The sequence below is a fragment of the Myotis myotis genome, unplaced genomic scaffold (assembly GCF_014108235.1).
Source record: "Myotis myotis isolate mMyoMyo1 unplaced genomic scaffold, mMyoMyo1.p scaffold_m19_p_9, whole genome shotgun sequence".
NCBI classification, from domain to species: Eukaryota; Metazoa; Chordata; class Mammalia; order Chiroptera; family Vespertilionidae; genus Myotis; species Myotis myotis.
The window spans coordinates 62189617-62213773 of record NW_023416401.1 but is presented as its reverse complement, the minus strand read 5'-3'; the positions used below and the strand labels follow the sequence as shown (position 1 = coordinate 62213773).

Genomic DNA, 24157 nt, shown 5'->3' with positions numbered 1-24157 from the left:
ACGGAGGTCTCTTTCCAGCTGTCTTGGAGCTCCCCCTGGTGGCGGAGAATGGAGATGATGCATCACCTGTGGGTGATGGTTTCTGTGGAAGGGACTATTTTTATTATTTAATGTCTATCTCTCCTTTTTTTTTTTAATATATTTTTATTGATTTTGGAGAGGAAGGGAGAGAGTGAGAAACATCAATGATGAGAGAGAATCATTGATCAGCTGCCTCCTGCACGCCCCCTACTGGGGATGGAGCCTACAACCTGGGCATGTGCCCTTGGCTGGAATCGAACGCAGGACCCTTCAGTCCGCAGGCCGACACTCTAAACACTGAGCCAAACCAGCAAAGCTGGGTGGGGGACTTGAGGAACAAAGACAGCCTAGTTCTCCTGCCCCCTGGCCCTTAGAGGCCATTTAAATGCATGTTCACAGTATTTTCTTAGCCACCTGGGACACCAGGCTTCCAGCTAGTCTCTCTGGGCCGAGCCTGTCCCCAACCCCTGGGGGGTCCCAGGAAAGCCAGAAAGACGCAGGGCCCTGCTACAGCTATAGAACAGGAGCTGGCCCAGGAGGAGTCAGGAAACATGGAGCCTGCAGACGGCCAGCCTCCCTCAGCACCTCATCTGTTCACTGGAGCTAGTAATAGCTCAGGATGGGGTGGATAGGGAGGAAGGCTCTGATGCCAAAACGCATGAAGAAAACAGACTGTAGGGAGCCACTGTTTCTGTGCCACCCTGGACAGGAAGTCCAATGAGCATCTTTGACTCATCCTGAGGCATCCTGTGCAGCTGAGAGAGGGCGGGGTCAATGGATGAGAATGACACCCACGTTTGCCTATAGAGGGTAATGCTTACATCAGGGGAGAATAGGAAAGTCATGGAACTCGAGAATCTGGCCCAAACCCCTTTTACTTCAGAGGCAGGAACTGGTGATCTGAACAGGTAAGGGGCTTGGCCACAGAGAGAAAAGCATGGGGACAGGTTGAGGGAGATGCTTTCTGCCCCTGAAGAGCCTGGGGAAGGAGGGGTGGCGGGGAGTTCTGAGTGGACTTGGGGACGGTTGGCATCTTGGATGAGTTGGGCCCTACCCCTGGGAATGGGCATGAGAATGTGAGCTCCAGACTTCCTGACCTGGAGCTCACCCTTTTGGAGGCGTAGACAGAAGGGTCCCTGCTGAAAGGGAGACATTAGGGAGACGATGGGGTGTGGTGAAGAGGAGGAGGGGTCCGGTCTCTGGGTCTGATGCCTCCTCCAGCTCTGCGGGCAGCTCAAGAGCTCCACTTCGGCTGGATGGTCTGCACGGAGGATTGCCCAAAGGCGCTGGTGGGCGGCGAGAACCAAGAATGGCCACTGGCATCACAGTAGATGGGGGAGAGCTGCTGCTCTGACTCGTCCCCAAAGACCTCCACATGGCTGTCCACTTCAGTATACAAAGGCTCTGCCTTGGTGTCCTGGCTCAGCCAGCCGGTCATGGCCCAGAACAGGCAGATGGCCAGCAGGACCCCGGCGGCCGCGCAGAGTGCCGTGCCTGCCAGGCGGCAGGTGCCCAGAGCCTGGTTGTAGTCAGCTGCCCGCTGATCCAACACCAGGAACTCGCCCTCTCCAATGCCCTCCAGCTTGGGGGGCACGGCATAGCCAGTGGTCAGGGCTGCCACACCCAGCAGCAGAAGCAGGGTCCCCGAGGAGAGGCTGATCTGGAGAGAGGCAGACAGATTGGGAGGCAGTCAGGGCCGGTCGGGGGCCGTAGCCCAAGGGATCCCTAGTGCACCTTGGATCCCAACTGGGTTTCACGGTAAGCCCTTAAGAGATGGGAATCACGGAGCACACCTGCTAGGATGTAACACTGTCGTGTTCTGCTTGGAATCTTGAGACCTCTTAATTTCCTTCCCAGCTCCCACATAGCAGTGGGCTTCCCTTCGCAACTGAGTGCCCCTCCATCATTATGTGGGTCTTATCCCCAGTACCTCCATCTCTATCTCTCTGTCTGGTTAACTCCTACACATCCCTCAGGTATCATCTCAAACCTCACCTCCTCAGGGAAGCCTTCCAGGGCACCTCTGCACTAGGTCAAGTCACCTGCTCTGCACTCTGCAAATGCTCTGCCCATTCACTCTCCAGTGTATCACCTTGGTGCACACTAGGATACGTACTTTGGTTGCTCTGTAAGTGATGTCGGCCTGCCCCATCAAACTGAGAGCATGAGAGCAGGGACTGTGTCCATTCTGGCTCACTAGGTGTCTTCCACGCCTAGCACAGTACTAGTATAGTGTCGCAGCTGAGTGAATATTTGCAGAATAACTAAATGAACCACAGTTAGGAGCTCCTTGAGGACAGGAACCACATCTTCTTCAGTTCTGTGTCCCCAAGAGCCTAGCACACTGCCTGGCAATTAGACGATGCTTTAAAAAATGTGAAAAGGTACTGACTTTCCTGGAAACCTTCCCTGATCACCACAGGTGCTGAGAGCATTTCTTCTCCCGGCATCCTCCGCACACCTGGCCTGAGGTTGTGATTCCCTCTGCACAGGTTGGCACCTCACCTCTCCACTAGAGTAAAGCCTTGTGGAAGCAGAGGGGAGGGACTCTCTGCCTCAGTCTTCCTATAGTGCTTATCAAAGAGCTATGCCCACTGTCAGGACCCTGCTCGCTGCCACCTCCATACCTTTACCCACACAGGGTGCCCTAACTGACCACTCTACCTGGCTGATATGAGTATCAACTGTTTCTCTCACATCTTCCCCTGCCCTGGAAACAGTACCCACTAAACCACTGGGAAGCACAGTAATATTTCAGTGGAACGGACCCCCATCCCTGCCAGTCAGGATAAACAATCCCCCTGGCTACAATAATTATTTCAGGCGTGGGCAAGTGACCCAGTCTGAGCCAATGCAATACTTGCCAGGACTTCTAGAAATAAAAAGCCCTGTTTCTTTTCTGAAGGAAATACTAGAGGGGATTCTGGTTTCCCTTGGATGGTGTGGAGTAGAAGACTGAGGGGCAGCAAAGTAGCAGCTGTTGGGGGAACATGTGGGCAGAACCTGAAGCTAAGAAGTTGCCAGGATGGGGGTACCATGGGAAACCTGAAGACTGAGAGAAATCTTCAGTCCCTCAGTGTGATGGTTTGAACTGCTGGATCGAACTTAGCCTGAAGGCACACAACCTCTGACTTCTAGAAAATAAGCAATATTTTCCCTTTATAGTTTAAACTCATCCGTGCTGGGTTTTCTATTGCTTGAACACGCAAGACTTTTAACTGCTACGCCACCCCTTTTCTTTCTATCCACTGAGTGCATCTTTCCCCTGAAGCCACGGGAAATCACCGGAGTTGCTCTTCCTCCGGCCTTACCTTCCAGCACAGTGAGGGCCAAGGTCGACGGGGACACAGAATAGGAGGCCCCTCGGGGTCATCACTGAGGGCGGTACCTGCACAGTCCTCATAGAAGAGGTGCAAGTAGGAGCGGACCCCGTACCACTTGCCGTCTTCCACATTGGGGCCTGGGCCACAGCCACAGGGACGGTCACAGTTCGGCATCACGGAGTCCTGTGGGATGGGCAAGGTTCAGCGGACAGAGGGAAGGGTCCGTGAGAGCTGCCTGTGGCGACCCTCCCGGGCTCCTGAATCTTTGCGTCCCATCCACTTCTCCCATTTCAGACACGCCACACTCAGAGCACAGCCTGGCCTTCTGGAATCCTGGCCGGGGTTTCCCTCGTATACAGTGAGTGAGCCAGTGCACTGAAGGGCTCAGCCCAGTGCCTGGCAATTGGAGGTGTCAATAAAGGTGTGTGTTTGCTCTGGAGGCCACTCGTGGCTGGGGCTGTGGGTTCTGGAGCCTCGCTGTCTGGACTGGAACCCCTGATCCACCACTTCCTGGCTGTGTGACCTTACACAAATGCTTTCACTTTTCTAAGCCTTCGTTTCCTTACCTGTAAAATAGGGCTAAGGATTACACCTGCTTTGTACAGTTATTGTGCCTTCTGGTAGCTGTGGTATCATTAATACTGTAATTTCTTCATTATTTTTTTTTTTATCCTGAACTTTTTGAGCCCCATATCTGGAGTGAGAGGTCCTCATCCCCATCTTCTCTCAAAATCTCCCCCTTTTTAGGGTACCCTTGGGGATAGCTGTCCTGGCTGCAGTCAGAGCTCCACAAACAGTAAGGCCCTAAAAGACCCTTCCCCAGGGCTGCCCCTCAGAAGGCAACAACCTCCAAGTCCCAAGGAATCTTGACTCCACAGGAGGTGAAAGCCAGGGGCCCTGGGGAGTAGGGGCTCGTAGGTTCAACAGCTGTTCGCTTTCCAGAGAACCCTAAGAACCCTCTTCTCACAAATGGAGACAGTGAGGTTTCCGAGGGAAAGGCACTTATCCACACAGGCACAGCTAGAACCAAAGCCGCAGGTGCGGGCAGAGCTGAGGACGCCTGGGCATCTGCCCTCCAAGGTCGGCCCTCAGCCCCCCGGAGCAGCTTCAGGCAAAATAAAGCAGTGCTCTTACACTGAAGGGTGAGGCGAATTTCCAGTCAGATGGGCCCTCCAACCCCTGCACAAACACACACACCACGGAGACACACCAACGCAGACACACAAACACCACAAAGACATACCCAGACAGGCACCCATATTATACCACACAGAGACACATGCAGATAAACACACACAGCACAGAGAAACACACAAAAACATGCAGACACACACAAACGGACAGAGACACACGTGCAGACAGCCACAGTGTGTGCTGGGGGTGACCCTGGGAGTCCCCACGGATCCCTACAAGTCACAGGCCTGCTGTGGTTAAAGCCTGCCTATAGATTGCAGCTCTTCACAGTCCTTGCCCACAAGTCAGGCGAAAAAGAGAAAAAAATAAAGAAAAAAATTGACAGAGAATGGAAAAAGGTGGAGAGTAAAGGCTGAGAAAGGAGAGATCTGCAGGGCGGGCGGGCGGGCGGGCGGGCGGGCGGGCGGCGCTCGGGGGCGTGGCCACCGCGGGACCGCCCCGGGCTGAGCAGCGCAGTCGCGCGGGTGGGACGATGAACGGGCTCCGCGGGACAGTGCGCGTTAGCGCAGCGACCATTCACTGAAGACCCGAGCAGAGGGCAGGGCGAGGATGCGCGGCTGCTCGGCCTGCGTTAGCTCCTCCCCTGCAGCTCACTGTCCTCCTCCCCAAGTATACTGAGTCCCTGAATCCCGCTGGCCTTGGAGAGGAAGGTGACCTTGACGCTGCCTTCCCGTCGGCCTGCCCCGCCCCCCCTCCGCCCCCCTCCATCCCATGCTTGGGTTGCTGGGAGGGGGGCTGGCGGGCTGGGGGGCTGGAGGTGGGAGGGAAAGGATGCGGAGGACACCGCGTGCGCCCGGGACGAGGGTTGCCATAGGAACCTCTGGGGAGGTGCCCCTCGGCGGCAGGGGGCAGGAGCTCGCTGGTAAGGGAGCAGGAAGAGGAGGGGGCTCCAGGGTGCAGGGGGGAGACTGCGGCGGGGTGGGCGCTGGGGGGCGGGGGGAAGGCGCGCGGAAAGGTGACGTGTGCGAGGGCCGGAAGATGGATGGAGTCGCTCTTCTTTGCGGGGCCTCACTCGGAGCTCCCCAGAGCCCCAGGCCCGCCCACTCCAGGGTCCGCACGGCCGAGGCCTCGACAGGGGGCGCCCTGCTCGGGGGCGAGGCCAGGGGAATCAGGCCGCCCGCCCCCACTGCACCAGTGTTTGTGGCCCGCCCACCCATTCCCGGGCTGCGATTCACCACCTCCTTCCCCCAGAGGTAAACTGAGTCCTGCGGGGGGCGATGGGATTTTAGTGGAGGGGTGTCTCGGGGCTGGAGCTGGAGCGACCCCTGCCTGGCTGCTTCCCTGAGACATCACCTCCCGAAGCCCGAGGCACCAGGGCTGGCGCTGCCGTCCTGCCCGACGCGGGCACTGCCCGACCCGAGCTGGGGGTGCGGGCAGTGGGGGGGGTGGGCTCTCCGGGACCCCGGGGAGGGCGGGGTGGGGTCGGGCCGCGCGGAGCAGGGCTGAGCTCACCTCTGCCTGCTGTGTCCACCGAGCGGAGTCAGAGCGCGAGCGAAGCGAAAGCCGGTTGGTCGCGCCTGCGCCGCAGTCGGAGGTGGGGGTGATGCTGGGGTGGGAGCCCCCCCACACCCCCAAGGGCCGGCTCCGCAGGTTGTGGACCCTGCAGGATCACCAGCCTCTGTCCCCCTGCAGGGTTTCCTTCTCTGAGACTCCAGGCCCCTCGCGGAGACCCCACCCCATCCTGGACCACACCCCTCACTCAGTCCCCCAGACTCCTCACCCGACTCTCCAATCCCTCCTCCTGGCTGACCCCTCGCCCTCACCGAGCCTTCATCTCTTACTGCATCCTCAGTCCCTCTGCCGGGCTCATCCCTCTGGGAGCCTCACTCACCCAGTAGACGGACGCTCGTCTACCTGAGTCTCTCTCTCTCTTCCCCTCACCGCCCCCACCCATCATTGAGCCTCACCTCTCTCACTGGGTCCCTAAAGGAATTACCTTCCTCTTATATCAGGGCCCTTATCTTTTCCCCTCTTTGAGCCCCTACTCCTGGCCGGGGATCAGCCGTCCCCCCTCCCCCCATCTTGAGAAGGGAGTTGGGGTTGAGGTGTGTGTTAGAAGGGAAGGAGCCAATGAGGCAGCCTCCTTCGTTCTCTCCGAACCTACCCCTGGTTCTGCCCTGGGCGGTGTGTGCCTATAGCCCATCTCCCTGGAGAGCCAGCCTTTGCCAAGCAAAGGCGTGTTTATTTCATTCCTTGTTAAGTGGCTACAGCCTTGGTTTTGTCCCACGTTTGCTGTGTGGCCTTGGGAAGGTCACCACACCGCCCTGAGCTCCATCAGGCACCACTGCACAAATGTCTCCACATCTTTTTATTTTTTTTTAATATATTTCATTGATTTTTTACAGAGAGGAAGGGAGACGGATAGAGAGTTAGAAACATCGATCAGCTGCCTCCTGCACACCTCCTATGGGGATGTGCCTGTGCGGAGCTGATAGAGGGTTAAGCCTCTGACTGACCTCTGGGCCAAGTCACAAACAATTCCCAGCTTAGAGGGCACAGTCCTCTTAGCATAATTAGGCTTGACCTTAGGAGGTTCTCTAGATCTTATCTGGGAAGCTAATGGGCTGAGGGAAGTGCAACAAGAACAAAAACAAGTGAAACTCACAAGAACAGTGTAACTTTGGTAACCACTACCTTGTTTACCTCTCACTATAAAATAAAGGCTCAGTTTGCCTTGGGATCTTTTTCTGTGGCCTCAACCAGGCACAGGGAAGATCCATGGAGACTAAAGAGAGCTAGAGAGTTTTGAACGCTGTCTTCCGTGTAAAAACATTCTTCTCCGACTCCGTCCACACCTTTGGGAACCCCTGGACCGCTGGGGCTGGCCCCCAGCATGTGCCCACAACCAAGGTACATGCCCTTGATCGGAATCGAACCTGGGACCCTTCAGTCCGCAGGCTAACGCGCTATCTACTGAGCCAAACCGATTAGGGCTGTCTCCACATCTTGAGCGCCCATTCTGCCTCTCTCTATGCTATGGGCGCAGGGGTGAATGGGTTCTGCACATCTTCTTCCTTCACTATTGTATCCTGAGCCTCACACAGTGCTTGGCATTGAGTAGGCAGCTCAATAAATATTTTCTGAACACAGACTGATGAGAATATCAAATATATACTATGGGGCAAAAGTAGATTTACAGTTGTTCATATTAAAAATAATATAATTAATTAATTAATAATAATACAAGAATAAACCCTGCGATTTGTGTACTCACAACTATAAACCTGCTTTTGCCCCCTCCTGTATGATGCTCATTATGTGCAAAGGCTTGTCTAAGTGCTTCGCATGTATTACCTGCTCATTTAGCTCTGTGTGTGTGTGTGTGTGTGTGTGTGTGTGTGTGTGTGTGAGTGTGAGAGAGAGAGAGAGAGAGAGAGAGAGAGAGAGAGAGAGAGAGATATCCTGGAGCTCAAAATGATAGGCCTTGAGAGGCCACATGAGATCTTTCAGGGCCTCATAAGGAGTTGTCCTTGCAGAAGTGGAAAAGTCTAATGCCTCTTGAGCCCACATAAAAAGAAATGAGCTTTTAAAAGGTGCTGGGCACAGTAAAATCTATTCATTCATTAAAATGTTCCAAGGCAAAGATAAGGTTAAAGCAGCGATTTTCAACTGGTGTGCAAGAATGTTTAAAACATGCATTACCTGCCTAGCTGGTGTGACTCAGTGGTTGAACGTTTACCTGTGAACCAACCAGGAGGTCACAGTTAGATTCCCAGTTAGGGCACATGCCTGGGTTGTGGGCTCATTCCCCAGTGAGGGGCATGTAGAGGGCAGCTGATCAATGATTCTATCTCATCATTGATGTTTCTCTTTCCCTCTCCCTTTCTCTCATAAATCAATAAATATACTAGTATATATATATTTTTTTTTCTAGTATATTTTTTATTAATAAAAATATTTTGCAAAAAATAATAAAGCAAACCTAAGCACTATGTATTGAAACATTGTGGGTGTGGTTTTAGTACATGGAACTGGCTAGAGTCAAATGGGTGAGATGACTAAATTATTATTATTATTATTATTATTATTATTTAGAGAGAGTAAAAGGAAGGGGGGGGGAGAGAGAAAAACATCGATGTGAGAGAGCCACATTGATTGGTGCCTCCCACCTGTGCCTCGACTAGGGCTGGAATCTGCAACCCAGGTACGTACGTGCCCTTGACCAGGAATGGAACCTGTGACCCTTCGGTCCTCAGGCCGACACTCTAAACCAGGGGTGGGCAAACTTTTTGACTCGAGGGCCACAATGGGTTCTTAAACTGGACCGGAGGGCCGGAACAAAAGCATGGATGGAGTGTTTGTGTGAACTAATATAAATTCAAAGTAAACATCATTACATAAAAGGGTACGGTCTTTTTTTTTTTAGTTTTATTCATTTCAAACGGGCCGGGCCCGCGGGCCGTAGTTTGCCCACAGCTGCTCTAAACACTGAGCCACACTGGCCCAGGCTAAATTTTTGAGGGAATGCTTCTGCCAAAGAAATCACAAGTCTAGGATAAAAAGCTCATGGTTGTTTGAATCTCAAAACAATCGTAGCACTTACATCCATTAGCATGGCTACTATAAAAAAAAATAAAAATGCAAAGCCAGCCCTGGCCAATTTGATTCAGTGGATAGAGCATCAGCCTGCAGACCTAAAGGGTCCCGGGTTCGATTCCGGTCAGGGGTAGGTCCCTTGGTTGCAGGCTCCTCCCCGGCCTGGGCCCTGGTCAGGGCTCATGAAAGAGGCAACCAATCGATGTGTTTCTCTCACATCGATGTTTTTCTCTGTCTTTCCCTTTCTCTTCCACTCTCCCTGAAAATCAATGGAAAAATATCCTTGGGTGAGGATTAACAAAAAACAACAAATAAAAAGCAAAACCAGAAAATGACAAGCGTTGGTGAGGACTGGGAGAAATTGGAACCCTTGTGTAATGTTAGTGAGACTGTAAAATGGTGTAGCTGCTGTGGAAAACACTATGGCAATTCCTTGACAAATAAAATTAACATATGATCTAACATTCCACTTCTGAGTATACATTTAAAAGAACTAAAATCAGGGTATCTTGAAGAGATAATTTGTACCCCATGCTTATAGCAGCATTACTCACAATTCTTAATGTGAAGCAACCCAAATTTCCATTCGATGGATAAACAAGATGTGATCCTATATAACAAAACCCTAGCCCTGGCTGGTTTGGCTCAGTGGATTGAGTGTTGGCCTGCGGACTGAAGGGTCCCGGATTCGATTCTGGCCAAGGGCGCATGCCCAGGTTGCAGGCTCGATCCCCAGTAGGGGGTGTGCAGGAGGCAGCCGATCCATGATTATCTCTCATCATTGATGTTTCTATCTCTCTCTCCCTCTCCCTTCCTCTCTGAAATCAATAAAAATATATATTTTAAAAAAACCCTAATATGCAAATCAACCAAATGGAAAAACCAGTCGCTATGATGTGCACTGACCACCAGAAGGCAGACGCTCAATGCAGGAGCTGCCCCCTGGTGGTCAGTGCACTCCCACAGGGGGAGCGCTGCTCAGCCAGAAGCCGGGCTTATGGCTGGCGAGCACAGTGGTGGTGGCAGGAGCCTCTCCCTCCTTCCACGGCATTTGGACATCCCCTGAGGGGTCCTGGACTGGGAGAGGGCACAGGCCAGGCTGAGAGACCCCTCCTCCCTCCAGTGCACGAATGTCGTGCACCTGGCCTCTATTATATACATACAATGGAATATTATTTAGCCTTGAAAAGAAAGGAAATTCTGACACGCTATAAAATGGATGCACCTTGAGGACATTATGTTAAGTGAAGTGAGATAGTCACAAAAAGACAATATAAATTCTGCTTATATGAGGTACCTAGAATAGTTAAATTATAAAGTCAGAAAATAGAATGGTTTTTGCCAGGGGCTGGGGGAAAGGGGAAAGGAAGAGTTTTTTAATGGGCACAGAGTTTCAGTTTTGCAAGATAAAAAGAGTTCTGAAGATGGATAGTGGTGATGGTTGCACAACTATGGACTACTTGCCACTGATCTCTGCACCTAAAAATGGTTAAGGTGCTAAATGTCATATTATGTGTATTTACCACAATTTTTAAGCATCAAAATATTAAAAGGAGGAGGAGAAAAAGGAGATCATCCTAAGGTTCTCAAAAGTTTATAGGCAGGAAGTGGACGGGAAATGCCGTGGGCCTCCCCAGGCAGCTCTGGGTCCGGTTGCCTTCCAGCCATTCCTTGCTCTTTGCTCCGGCTGCGTTTCCCAGCCACCCTTGTCAGCGGGCATCCAGCTGAGCTCAGCCAAGAGGAAGAGGCAGGATAGGAGGCTGACAGGAAAAAGGGAGAAGCCACAATTTTCCTGCCCTTCTTCCTCAGCTTCTCTAGCCTCGCCTGACTGATGCAACCACCTCATCTGAAACAGCGGCCGCTCCTCACACTTCATCCCCTTCACCACGTGACATTATTATATACATTTACATATTGACATATTGTGTGTTTTCATCCACTAGCGTGTAAAGCTTCAGAAAGGCAAGGACTATGTCTGTTTTGCTCACTGAAGAATTCCCAGTCCTTAAGACAGTGCCTGGCACAGAGCACTCAGTAAAGATTTGTTGAAAGAGTGAATACATTTAGCAGTTGGATAAAATACACACAAGAGAAGGGGGAACGCCCTAAGGAACACCTGACAGGTATTCAGAATCTGCATTCAAAGCAGAGAGGGCAGGTAACTTAAGTCACACAGTCAATCCTTCAATGACCTCAACCCCAGACTTCTTCCCATTCTGGGTTGGTATCCAGGTTTCTAAAGAGATCCTTAGTGTAAGGTATTTTTTTGGCTAGAAGAAGCAGAACTTGACATTCATTTAGTTAACAGGAAATCCCGAAAACAACCGAGAGTGAAAAATTAAGTTGCTAAGAAACCTCCGAGGATTGGGGAGAGGGTTGGAATTTATTGCTAGGCAACCTGGAAGAAGCTAGACAGGCAGGTTTGGCGATAAACACCTTCCTCCCACACTTTTATGGGCTCCTACAATGCCAGGCTGGGTATGCTCTTAAAGACCGCTAGTCCAGCCACCTAACTGTACAGACGCGGACCCTGAGGCTCCAAAAGGCAATGTGATTGGCCCAAAGTTGCTCCGACTTCTCAACAAGAGCAAAGACGAACGGTATGGGAGGCCCTTGTCATGGAGAGTGGCCTGGCAGGGCTGAGGCAGAGTTTTGGAGCAGAGATGGTAGCTGAAGAAGAGTCTACAAAACACACTGCAAAAGGCCTTGAACGCCGCCGGGTCAAGAACTTCAGCCTTTACCCTGGGGAGCCACCGAAAGGTTTTCCGTGATGGTCAGATTTGTGTTTTCAAAAGACCCCTTGGGTTTCCGTGGGGAGACTCTGGAGCAAGTCCAAATGCCTTCAAGGACCTTCATGCTCTTGCCAGTCTATCTCCTCTCTCCCTACCACCGGCCCAGCCACAGCCAACTTCTTCCCATGTCAGCCCCTCGGGATGAGTCTTCCCACTTGCCCTTACTGGTGTCTGGAAAGCTTTTATCCTTCATCTGAATCACCTCATCCTACTGTTCTAGTTATCATTGCTGCCCCCAAACTCAGTAGTGTGAATAACCACCATTCATTTGCTCATGAGCACTGTGGGTCAGGAATTGAAACAGGGCAAGAGGGGGTGGCTTGTCTCTGCTCCATGATGGCTGAGTCTCAGCTGGGTAGACTACAACAGCTGGGAGTGACTTGAATGACCGGGAGCTGGAAACACCTGGAGCAGTGGTTCTCAACCTTCTGGCCCTTTAAATACAGGTCCTCATGTTATGACCCAACCATAAAATTATTTTCGTTGCTACTTCCTAACTGTAATGTTGCTACTGTTATGAATCGTAATGTAAATATCTGATATGCAGGATGGTCTTAGGGGACCACTGTGAAAGGGTCGTTCGACTGCCAAAGGGGTCGCGACCCACAGGTTGAGAACCGCTGTCTTAGGGTCACTGGGCTTCTTGCATGATAGTTGGGTGTGACCTAACCTTGGAAGCGTGCAGCATCATCCCACCGTATCCTATTGGTTACAAGTGGATCACAAAGGCCAGCCCAGATTCAAGGGGAAGGACATCCATGGAAGGAATGTCAATGAACTTGTAGCCATTTTCTAAAACCATAACTTACTGAGGTCTCACAATATAAATATCCTGGAGGAAAATATATATTTTTAAAAAAATTTTTAAAAATATATCCTGGAGGAGGTGACCTGACCACACTCTGTTCCATGTCTGGGCTAAGTGCCTCCTCTGTGGTCCCTCAGCCCTGCTGTCCATCTCATTGGTGCGTTTCCATCCCCGTGTTTATGTATCTTTCTCCTCAGATCTGTCTTTTTCATCTTTGTATGTCCAGCGTTTGGCATAAGCAAGCCCTTAACAAATGCCTGTTGAATGAATGGGTGAGTGAATGAGAGATTGAATGGCCTAAGGCACAGAGTCCAATGCAGAAGTCATTCCTTCCTCATGAAGTTTACATACTAATTGAAAAGACAGACACCGGGAACCTACATGTTCATGTTGACCAATGTCACCCCCATAAATTTAATTTAAAAAATAAGTGGAAAGATACAAAATAAAAACTCTATGTGATAAATGCTATTAAGAAAACTAAAGCAAAGGAGATATTATAAGGGGTGGTGGCGATCCGTTGTATAAATGGTTGGGGAAGACCTTTTTGAGGTAATGGCATTGGAGCTGAGACATGAAGAAAGTGAGGGAGTATGTCATGGAAGTATTTTGGGGAAGAGCATTTCAAGCAGCGTGAACAGCGTGTACAAAGGGCCTGAGGCGGGTGTGTGCTTGGCCGTTTGGAGGAGCAGCAAGGGAGTCGGTATGGCTAGGGCACGGTGAGAAACGGAAAAGGCAGCTGGAAACAAGCACCAGGGTGAGCCACAGCCAGATCACACAGGGCTTTAGAGGACATGCTGGGGACTGGCTTTGGGCCTGAACGAGATGGAGACCATCAGAGAGTTCTGAGCAGAGGGAGGACATGGTCTGATTGACAGTTTAACCAGATCCCTTTAGCTGCTGTGTGGACAATAAGAGTGTGAACAGGGCAAAGAGAAAGCAGAGTCCAGTGAGGAGGTCAGTACAGGACCCAGAGCCGATAGCAGCCAGGACCAGGAGGGGGGCCATGAGAGAGGTGAGAAGTGATAGGACACAGGACACATTCTGAAGGTAGAGCCAAGGGATCTGAAGCCATGAGAAAAAGAGGAGCCAGGGACGGAGAGGTTTTTGGCCTTTTAGTGACGTGTGGAGATGTGGTGGACTAGGCAGCAGGTTGGGAGCTTTGTGGAAACAAAAACTTACTTTCGGACAGGCCAAGTTGGCGGACCGATTAGCTACCCCAGTGGAGATAACAAGAAGGCAGCTAGACAGACAAGTCTGGAAATGTTGGGATGGAGACACCCCTGAGAACCCACAGTTGAGATAAGCACAATTCTAAGATGGCCCCCAAGATGCCCGCCCCCTGCTGGGCATGCCTGACGTAAGCTCTTCCCCAGCGTGGGCCGGACCAGTGCGCATCATGACTGTCAGTCGTGTGATTAGGTTAAAACGGCAAAGGTGAAGGGATTTTGCAGATGTGCCTCAGGTCCCCGATCAGTTGATTTTTAATTAATCAGAAGGGCGATTTTCCTCGGTAGCGTGATTGGATCAAGCACGTCCTTAAAAATAGAGCCTTCCTGAGTCCAGTGGCTGGAAGCGGAGGAAGGCTCTCCTGCTGACCTTGACAAATAGGCTGCCGTGCTGGGAGAAGGCCTGTGAAGAAAGGAACGGAGCACCAGCTCTCGGGAATCAAGCGTGGCCCCAGGTGACAGCCAGGAAGAAGACAGGGACCCCATTCTTAAACACAAGGACCTGGACTCTGCCCACCACCACGTGAATTTGGAGGGAATGCTGAGCTCCGGAAAGGAATGCAGCGCAGCCAACACCTTCACTGCAGCCTGGTGAGATCCTGAGCAGAGGGCCGAGCTGGGGCATACCTGCTGGCCTCCTGTGAAACAATAAACACGTGGTTTTAAGCTGCTCAATTTCGGCAGTTCATTATGTAGCAATAGAGAACCAACAGATCAGCGTGTACGTGTCTTTACGCCTTGGAACCAAGATGGCTCAAAGATCCCAGGCAAGGGACCTGACTGTTGAGTCAATGACTGCACGAATGCAGTGAGCTTGGAGATGGACACACCCCCAGCCCCAGCCCCAACCGCGTCCTACTCCGTTCAGCCACTAGGTGTCCCCAGAGTCCACACAAGCAGATCGCCCCACCTTTCTCAGGTCAGAATCCATTTCCTTCTGAAATGGAAGGAACCAAATAATAAATGGTCTCTCCTCGATTCCTAACCCATCTTCTCCACTTTACATATGCGGAAACCAAGGCCCGCAGAGGGAAAGAGCCTGGGCCAAGGCTGACGCTCTGGCACGGGAAACAGCCAGGCATTTACCCTCCCCGCCCCCACCCCACCCCCGCCTCCTCCCTGAGGACTCTGAAGGGCAAACACAGACTGAGGACCGCCCTTCCTCAGCTTCGACCAGGAGGGACTTCACGTGAGAGTGACATCAGCAGAGGGCTCCGGAGTGCCTTGTGGCTGACGCTGGAGTGTCTATGGGATGCCTACTGGAAAGGGTACGACCTAAGGTTGGGGCCGTGTTGGTGAGTGAATAGACTCCTCCTGACACCAACTCGCAAGGGGTGGCGGGATCAGAGGTGCCAGGCCAGGGTTGCTGAGTTAGCTACCCAAGGCCCTTTGTCCAGCCCCTCGCATCCTCCATTGCAGACTGGGTTCTCCAGAAACAGACACAGAGCCTGAGTTTGGGGTGCAAAATATTTATTAGGGATAAGCACCTGTGAAAAGAAAAGGGAGGAAGCAGGATTGGGTATAGGACGTCAAATGGCCCTGCAGGCCTGGCAAAGCCTCCCCCACCCCGGAGGGGCCTTGGGGGAGTGTGGGGGGAGGGGCAGCACAGTACTGTCTGCCGGAGTCTGTCCCACCCTGAACCGAGAAGGCCAGGCAGTCACTCCTGATCTCACTCAGACACCACACAGCAGCCCTGGGTGAATGGCGCTCTGCAACTGGAGCGGACCCTCAAAGAGCTGACGGAGAGGCTCTCCACTGACCAGACTTCCCGCAGCTGGGGAAGTCCTTCCTTGAAGGGCGTTATGGGGAACACGCATCTGTCTTCCACAGTCCTTAGCTCTTTCTTATAGCACTTGGGGGGCGGGGTATCTTGTTTCCAATTAGGGAAGCCGAGAAACTGTCGCTGTCATTTCTGCACTGCCCCAGACCACCTTCCTGTACACACCCAGCCCTCCCAAACTGTGCCCTAGTCCCCCTTTAAGTCACCTAAGGGTATCCCAGCCCCGCATACCCTCTCTAAATGAGGTCTGCACACACAGCCTTGGTTCTCACTGGGGAAACAGGCTTTGTCCAACCTTAGGAATTCACAGGATCTGGTAGAGGAATAATTAAGGTGCAGGGGTGTCCGGGGGACAAAAGAATTTTGAAAGCCTTGGTCTCAGTTTCCAAAACACATGGTGAGAATCTCAAGGGTAGGAATCATTGTTGCTTGCTGCTTTTCTTTACTCATTTAATAAATTTATGCTTTGGGCCGATTATGTGCCAGCACTGGGACCAACACCACCACTCTAGGCTCTGAGCCATGTGCAGTTTCCCATGGGAAGAGGTAGCGCCCTGAAGTAATACAGAGACAGACCCAAGATTTGGAGCCCCGTCTCTGATCTTGGTTGCTCTTCGCCACTCTGACCCTCAGGTTCCTCCTCTGGACAAGGGAGTAATACAGTTTCTGGAGCACCGTGTTAAATGCGTCTCACTTCGAACTCCATTTCACCCTATGAAGCAGGTTCTACTATCATCCCCATATTACACATATGGAAAGAAGAGTCAGGGTCAAGTGAACTTGCTCAAGATCACACAGGTAATGGAGCTAGGCTTTGAGCCCAGCACTGCTTCTTAATCCTCATTAAGATCAGGGTCAAATTGCCCCCCCTTGGACCAGGTGTGTCTCACACATTTCATTTGCTCCACAAGGATTTAAAAATATCTGAGTTGGCTTTCATTTTGAAATTGAGATGATCATAGAAATAGACTCTTTCCACTTTCTCTTGAAAAATCTAGCCACCTGGCCACTGTGGGCTGCAGTCCCACAGGGTCACAACTGACAGGTGAGCAACCCCCTCTCCCCCCAGTGGGTCATGAAGCCAATGTCCACCCAGACTCCCATTCATTTATGTTACCTGCCTGGCCCCTGCAGGAATGAGTTTGCCATCCTTAACGAAGCCCAGGGCATCCTGAGATAGAGGGAGACAGAGGCTGGATGGGCCATGCCTTGCCCTGGAACCCCCCAGCTCTTCCTGAATGGCGCTAACAAAAGACTTAAATCTGGCAGACTGTTTGGGAAGGGTTGAGGAAAGGCACAGACATGTAGAACCACAGGGCGAGGTAGGGGCAAATACACTTTATTCAGTCCTGGCATCAGACTGGCATCAATCCTGCTGTGGGTGCCAGTGCCCCAGGTGGGAGGGATCCCTCCCTTCAGCTACTAGACTAGTTCTCCAAGACCACAGACAATGACATCTCTTCACTCACATGACGTTTTCTGGGTTTTTTCATTGTCTTTTTGTTGTTGTTTTACTTAAAAAAAGAGAGAAAGAGAAAGAGAGAGAGAGCGCGAGAAAAGGCCCAGAGCCGGAGCACCAAGCGTAAAGGAGGCAGCTGGTGGCTTTGTCAGCGACGGGAACGCGTGGGGCAGAGACCAGCAGAGACCCTGGGCAGGGGTCCCGGAGGACTCTGGGACCGTTTGTTCCTGAGATTTGTGTGTGTGAATGAGTGTGTGTGCGCACCTGGGAGGGTGAACACACGCCGGTGAGATACAGGTAGTGAGGGCAAGGGGGGTCGGGGGAGGCCGGAGGGGCGGGGCTTGAGCCAAGAATTGGAGTAACGGGGGTAACATCAGGGGCAGGGTCCCGAAGGCACCCGAACCTGGACACAACTTCCTCCTACAGCAGCTCTATCCCTATTTTTCATGGAAAAACTGAGGCGCACAGGGCACACCTGCACTGCTCTGACCGCCCTTCAGTCTCACTGGTCCAGTCGATGGACTCTCTCAAGTCAGCTGCTTTAACACGAGGCTCTTCTTGCCACTCCGTCTGCTATCATGCCTCAGTCTCAACCCCTAGTAGCTTCGTGCCTCGGTTTCTCCCACTGAACACGATCACTGCGGGCACCGAGGAGCTTGGGTGATAGAATGGGGCTGTGGGCTTGAGGAGCAGCCCAGCTGGGAGTGCCCTGGAGTGACAGGGCACTTCCGGGGGAGGAGGGGAGCAGCAGGGACCCTGTCCCCACACAGCCTGGTCTGTGTCGTGGTTCTGAGTTTTCTTGGTAGGTGGCCCCTTTTGTCTCCTGGTGCATTTCCAGGAAAAGACCCTACCCCCAATTCCCAGGTGGGAGAATAAAAGAGGTTTCTGGAAACGGCTATAGAGGCATTCACGCAGTCGGTGTGTGTGTGTGTGGAGGGGGTGGGGGGCTTGCATGTGGGTCTGGGCGACCCCGTAAGCAAAAGGGGGTTATGCCCCTTGGGGCAGTTCCAAGTTCCAAACCAACACCTTCGGACCAGCTAGGGCTAGGCCCTTCCTCCCCCTCCTGAGTGCTCCTCCCTATTAAGGCAGTGACGCCCCGTCGGGTTGAAAGGGAGCCGCAGCTCCCGAATCAGAATATTTCTCAGGATGGCTCCACACCCACCCCGCTCCTCCCCAGCGCTGGACAGAGGGACCAGCCCCCTCCTCCAAGAAGCACTAAGCATGCGCGAGAAGGGGGCGGGCCCAGCGCTCCCGGAGCACCAGGAGCGCGCCCCTCCCCCCGCCGTGGGAGGGGAGGGGCCTGGGAGAAGCGCGCGGGGCCGCCGGGCCCCAGCGCCCCCTCCGACGAGAGAGGAGGCGGGCTGGGCGAAGGCGGAGGGATCCCAGAGCAAGGGCAGGGGCGTGTCCTCCGGCCTCGAGGAAGGGCAAGTGCATAGTGGGGGAGGGGCACAGGTTTGCAGGCAAGGACGGGAGGTGTGTCGGAGGGGGGCTGGCTGCTGGTGGCTGTGCAGGAGGGGGCAGGACGGGGAGGGGCTTGGATGTCAGGGGGAGGGTGGGGGTTGGGCTCTCCTGGGGTGTGTCTGCGGGGGAGGGGCATGTCTGGATTCGAGGGGGATGGGCACGTCTAGGAGGGGGGAGGCTGCGTGGGAGTTGGGGTGCCAGCCTCGGCCTCCGAGGGGCCCCAATACCTGATTCCTGTATGTAAACAGCTGGTTTGGGGGCTTGCGCGCCCCGCTGACGGTGGGCTCAGTAGGTGAAAACCAGGTCGGCGATGCTAGACGGGCGCCAGTCCCCCGCGATCATCTCGGTGACCTCGGGGGTGCAGTAGTCCGGGAACTCGAAGTGCGACGTGCCCGAGGGAGGCTGCAGGTCCGGGTCGCGGTCGAGGGCGCTGCAGTCCAGGCCGGCTGGGCACGGGGGCAGTTTGGACAGAAAGCCCAGCGTCTCCTCTCCCGAGGCCACCGTCTCTTCCTCGCCATCCTCCGCCGCCGCCGCCGTGGTCTCCTCCTCCTCTTCCTCCGGCTCCTCGTCCTCCGACGGATTCGGGGAGGCGGTGGTGACAGCCGCCCCCTCGCCCGACGGCCCCTGGGCGCGCTCCGCTGGTCCCCGGGCAGCCCGCCCCGCCGGGACCATCTTCCACAGCTCCCGCCCGGGGGTCTCCACCAGGCGCACTTCCAGCAGCTCCTCGTCGTCGTCCTCTTCGTCGTCCTCGGGCGCCGCCGCGCCGCCCCCCAAAGGCCCTCCCGCCGCTCGGCGGCTCCCGCGGCCAGGCAGCTGCGGCCCGGACTTGAGCCGGCTGCCGCCGCCGCCACCGCCGCCGGGGGGGCGGGGCCGCGCCTTGGCTGGCGCCCCCTTGCTCTTTTTGCGCGGCCGGTACTTGTAGTCCGGGTAATCCGCCATGTGCTTGAGGCGCAGCCGCTCCGCCTCCCGCACGAACGGGATCTTCTCCGAGTCCTGCAGCAGCTGCCAGCGGCGGCCCAGGCGCTTGGAGATCTCGGCGTTGTGCATGTCGGGCCACTGGTGCATGATCTTCCGCCGCTCGTGTTGTGACCACACCATGAACGCGTTCATCGGTCTCTTAATGTGCCCGCTCGGGGTCTTGCACCAGCCGGGCTCACGCGCCCCCTCTTCGGCCGGCCCGGGCCCCGGGGGCGGCGGCCCGCCGTCCCGCTTGGCCCGCGTACCCCGCTGCTGCACCATCGCGCCTGGGCCCGGGGCCGCTAGACGCCGCCGGGGGCCGTCCGCATCCTCCGCGGCTGAGGTGGGGGAGGAGGCAGCAGCGACGGAGGGGCGGCCCCGCCCCACAACTCGGCCCGGCCCCCGCGAGCTGAGGAGCGAGGAGCTGGGCGCTCCGGCCCAACGGACGGCGGGGGGAGGTCAGCGGCTCAGTCTCAGGCGGGTTCGGCGCGCCCCCGCCGCCCCCCGCAAGTTGCGTCCCGCTGCACGCTACACATTGTTTTGCGGGGGCGGAGGAATGGTATCCCCCGGGCCCCCGCAGGCTCTCCTAGCAGCCTCCTGCTCAGCCGCGGCCCGCGCGCGCCGCTCCCCGCCCCGCCGCCTTCCAGTGTCTTTCTCCCCGCGCGGCCCCGCCGGCGCGCGCACCGCCCCTCCCCCTCGCCGTCTGCGGGCCGCTGCGGCGCGCGCGGGGCCGCCCCGTGTAAACACCGAGGTGCCCGCTTGGGCTGCGGCCGGGCCACGCCTCGCGCTCGGGCGGCGCGTCACCCGTTGCTGGGCAGAGAACCCGGTATTTGCATCTCCCAATCGCTGGCTGCCAGTGCGGGGCGGGGCGGGGCGGTCTCGCGTCTGGGATTGGGGGTGTCGGATGAGATCGGTTTCTTTTCTTAGATTGGGGGCTGGAGCGGGTGAGGGGGCGGGGGGCGCCGATCATGCTTCCCCTCTGGCTCCGAAAGCTAGTACCCGCCCCGCCATGCCTTTGAAATTTTAGTTTATTCGAGGACACCTGCTGCCAGGTGGGACCTCCGCCCTCTCCTCTTTCGGGGTGTGTCTTCGAACCATCCCAGAACAGAATGTTGGGGAGCCAGGCTTAGAAAAGCTCCTTAAGGGGACAGACTCATCGTGCCATAGATGTAGTCCCTGCCAGTACAGACAGGGTCCAGCCACTCGGGCTCAACGAATGCTTTTGGTCCCAAGGGGCCCTTTCATATTTCTTATCTTGTGCGAGGCGCCAGCAGATCTGAGAAAGAAGGAATATTACGCTCACTCAGTGTACTAAACACTGAGGATGTGTGGACTAGGGCTCCAAACCTAGGCTCGCGGTGCCAGCCTTTCCTGCTCAGCGCACAAGGGCCCGGGCACCTCGCCTACCAGCCAAACCCTGAGCAGGCGGGCTTTCCGCTTTTCACAGTCCTCGGGCGAGGTTCGAGGATGTGTGGGTGCCCTGTCACCGGGTCGCAGCACACACCGCAGCCCTTGTGCTGCGGGATAAGGGCGCGACGCACCTCCGAGGTCCGGAGTGGCGAGCGCGTGCACAGGGGCGGCGCCAGGCCGAGGGGCGTGTCGGGGACGCACGCTCGAGGCGCGTGGCGGGGAGGGGCTGCGCGCTCCCCGCTCACCACGTGTGAGCCCGCGCGGGCACTGCGGGGTGTGTGCTCACCCCGGGGGAGGTCACCTTCACCGCGACCCGCACCAGGGCGAGGAGAGAAGGCGTTGAGGCCCAGCCCCTCGGAATAGGTTGCTGGAAGGGGTGGGAATTAGAGGCTCTAAAATGGCATTCTGCTGGGGCGCAGTGGGTGGGCACCGTCCGAGCGGAGGGAACTGGTCTCTGGCCGCAGACCTCACCCTCCACTCGGCGGGTTGGGGCTGAGAGCCCAGCCCGAGGGTGTGGGGCGTGGAGGAGGGGTTGCTACGCCGAAGCGGGGGGCGGGGTGATGCTCTGGGTGCCCTGGAGGGAAATTGGAGCATCGCGGGCGGGAGGGGGTGACTCTTAAAGGCACAGGACACTCCAAAGGAGCAGGGCCTGCTCTCTACCAAATGCTTCCTTCGTCGACTTACTGGACGACGATGAAGTCATTCTATTCCCGAGTTTGAACATTCACAACAGCAGCCTGGCCGGTTCAGTGCTCGATGGAGTCAGAATTACTGTATTCATATCTTGGTACCTCCTTTGCTTATCTTAAAATGGGGAAAAAGCAGTTTCTCTCTCATAAGGTTGTTTTACAAATTAAGTGGGATAATGGATGTAAACACAAACACATTCCTGCCTGACCCCAAGTAAAGGTATCAAAGAGTGGTCATGGGGAAAAGAAAAGCTTTAAATTTTTTTCTAACACTTTTCCACTTTTTCCATTTAATATTAATTTTATTTTTATTTTTATTTTTATTATTTTTTTTAAAATATATTTTATTGATTTTCTACAGAGAAGAAGGGAGAGGGATAGAAAGTCAGAAACATCGATGAGAGAGATCGATCAGCTGCCTCCTGCACTCCCCCCAGTGGGGACGTGCCCGCAACCACGGTACATGCCCTTGACCGGAATCGAACCCGGGACCCTTGAGTCCGCAGGCCGACGCTCTATCCACTGAGCCAAACCGGTTCGGCTTAATTTTATTTTTAAATGACATGATGGATACAGCCATCTTTTAAATGCACAGCGCTGCTCAAATGTCTTACTCTGGTCCTGTTGCTGCTGCTGTTGTTGTTATTATTATTATTATTATTATTATTATTATTATTATTTATAAGCGTACTGGCCTCCTGGATGTTCCTCAAAGACAGGAGGCTTGGGCCCACTATATGGCCTTTGTACACACTGTCTCCTCTGCCCAGAAAAATTTTCATTCCTATCCCCACATGGCTGGACCATCTCATTGTAGCCTCAGTTTAAATAGGACTGTCCAGAGAGGCCTGCCCTGACCACTCTCTATGTGGTCTCCTTTCTCTTCTTACTTTTTAAAATGTTTTTCTTACAAATATATTCTCTAGCTTTACCAAAGTATGCTCTATGCAATATTCTGGTATTTACTTTCACTCTCATTATTATAGTGCTAAAATTCATCTACATTATCACACCTGTGTGGGGTACATTCATTTTCCTACTGTGGGATATACACAATTTTCCTATCCATTCTCCTGTCCACAGACATTTGAATTATTGCCAGATTTTTGCTCTTATGAAGAGTGTTACTGTTAACAATCCTGGTGCCCAAGGGCAGGAAGTTCTCCCACGGATATCATGGAAAGTATTGGTTGCACATCTGAAGACATATGATTGCTAACTTTTACAAGGTAATGCCAAATATCCACGTTGTACCAATTTACTTTCCCACCAACAACATACAAGAAACCCCATTCATCCACATCCTGTCCCAAGTTTGGTATTACCAAGGGTCTTTGCTTTGGTTGCTTTCTTCCCTTTCGCCACCCTTCCCCTCTTCTTCATAACATCTACCACATCTGCAATTATGTTACTTGTTTTCTTGTTTTTTGACTTCTCCTCTACACCAGAATGTCAGCTCCAAGAAGCAGAGATGTTTGTCTTTGATTACTGCTTTATCCCTAGGAGATTCCCTGGCACACAGTGGGTGCTCAATACCCATTTATTGAATGGATCAAAGTCAGTGTTCTATGATGAATGCACTCAGATTTCTATGGAAGCCCAGAGAAGGAAGTACAGTTTTGGAAAAGAAAACCCCAAACTGCAGCCTGCCACTGAACTGTGTTTGTCCTTACACACAGATTACCCCAAGTCCTTTCAAATGGGTACCCAGAGTCTAAACTTTACAGGCCACAGGAATTCAAGGCTGGGCTCACCACTGAGCTGTTCAGTCCAGACTGTAGTAGATAGATGATGAGGTTCTTGCCACCATCATCTCTCATCTGGGCACCTGCCCAGCCTCCTTTCTCATCCCTGAACCTACCAGGTCTCCTTCCTGCAGCCAGAGTGATAGGACTTGTAGTCACAGATTTGATTATGTCTCTTGCCTTCCTAACACCCTTCAATAGTGTCCCCATTACTCTCAAGATAAACAGCAGACTTACCTGGCCCACCAGGATAAGCTTGGTCTGACTTCTGCTCCCCCACTTTCTCTGTTTTGAGCCGGCTTCCATTCAGTGAGGCCACTGAGTCCCCACACAGGGGCTGTGAAATCCCTTCTCCCACCCTTTCCAGCATCTCCACCTCTGTCTGCCTCCTCATAGCTCTCCTAATTCCCTGTTCCTTTTCTTCAGTGCATGAGTGGCCTACCTAGCTTATTTGTCACTCGGAACAAATCATTTTCAAACACTCACCTCCTCTAAGTAACATTATTTTCAATAATAGTCATGAAATGCAATGAATAACACTAATAATAATCTCAAGAAAAGAAATGCAGACAGTGAAAATATTCTTTTATTGAACTTTCTGTATGTAATCATCAGTAAAAATAAATAGTATAATACAAAAGAGGAAAAGAGTGTTGAATCAATAATATGCTGTTCCATTAATATATTTCTTTGAAAAAATAAAAACATATCTATATAGCAGTTTGTTGCAATAGTGACATTACATTAATCACA

General features: G+C 53.4%; 2 protein-coding genes across 2 annotated transcripts; both read right to left on the bottom strand.

Annotated features, from left to right (window-relative positions):
- Window positions 1–237: 237 nt before the first annotated feature.
- Window positions 238–6424, bottom strand: NRSN2 (neurensin 2). The gene is made up of 3 exons (XM_036322759.1): window positions 5991–6424; window positions 3333–3527; window positions 238–1681 (listed from the first exon to the last, which is right to left on the bottom strand). Exons 2-3 carry the CDS (start codon window positions 3516–3518, stop codon window positions 1256–1258), a joined length of 612 nt encoding a protein of 203 aa, XP_036178652.1. The 5' UTR covers window positions 3519–3527; window positions 5991–6424; the 3' UTR covers window positions 238–1255.
- Window positions 6425–18691: 12267 nt separating this feature from the next.
- SOX12 (SRY-box transcription factor 12) lies at window positions 18692–20227 on the bottom strand. The gene has a single exon (XM_036323488.1). It carries the CDS (start codon window positions 19840–19842, stop codon window positions 18889–18891), a length of 954 nt encoding a protein of 317 aa, XP_036179381.1. The 5' UTR covers window positions 19843–20227; the 3' UTR covers window positions 18692–18888.
- Between the last annotated feature and the right edge of the window lie 3930 nt (window positions 20228–24157).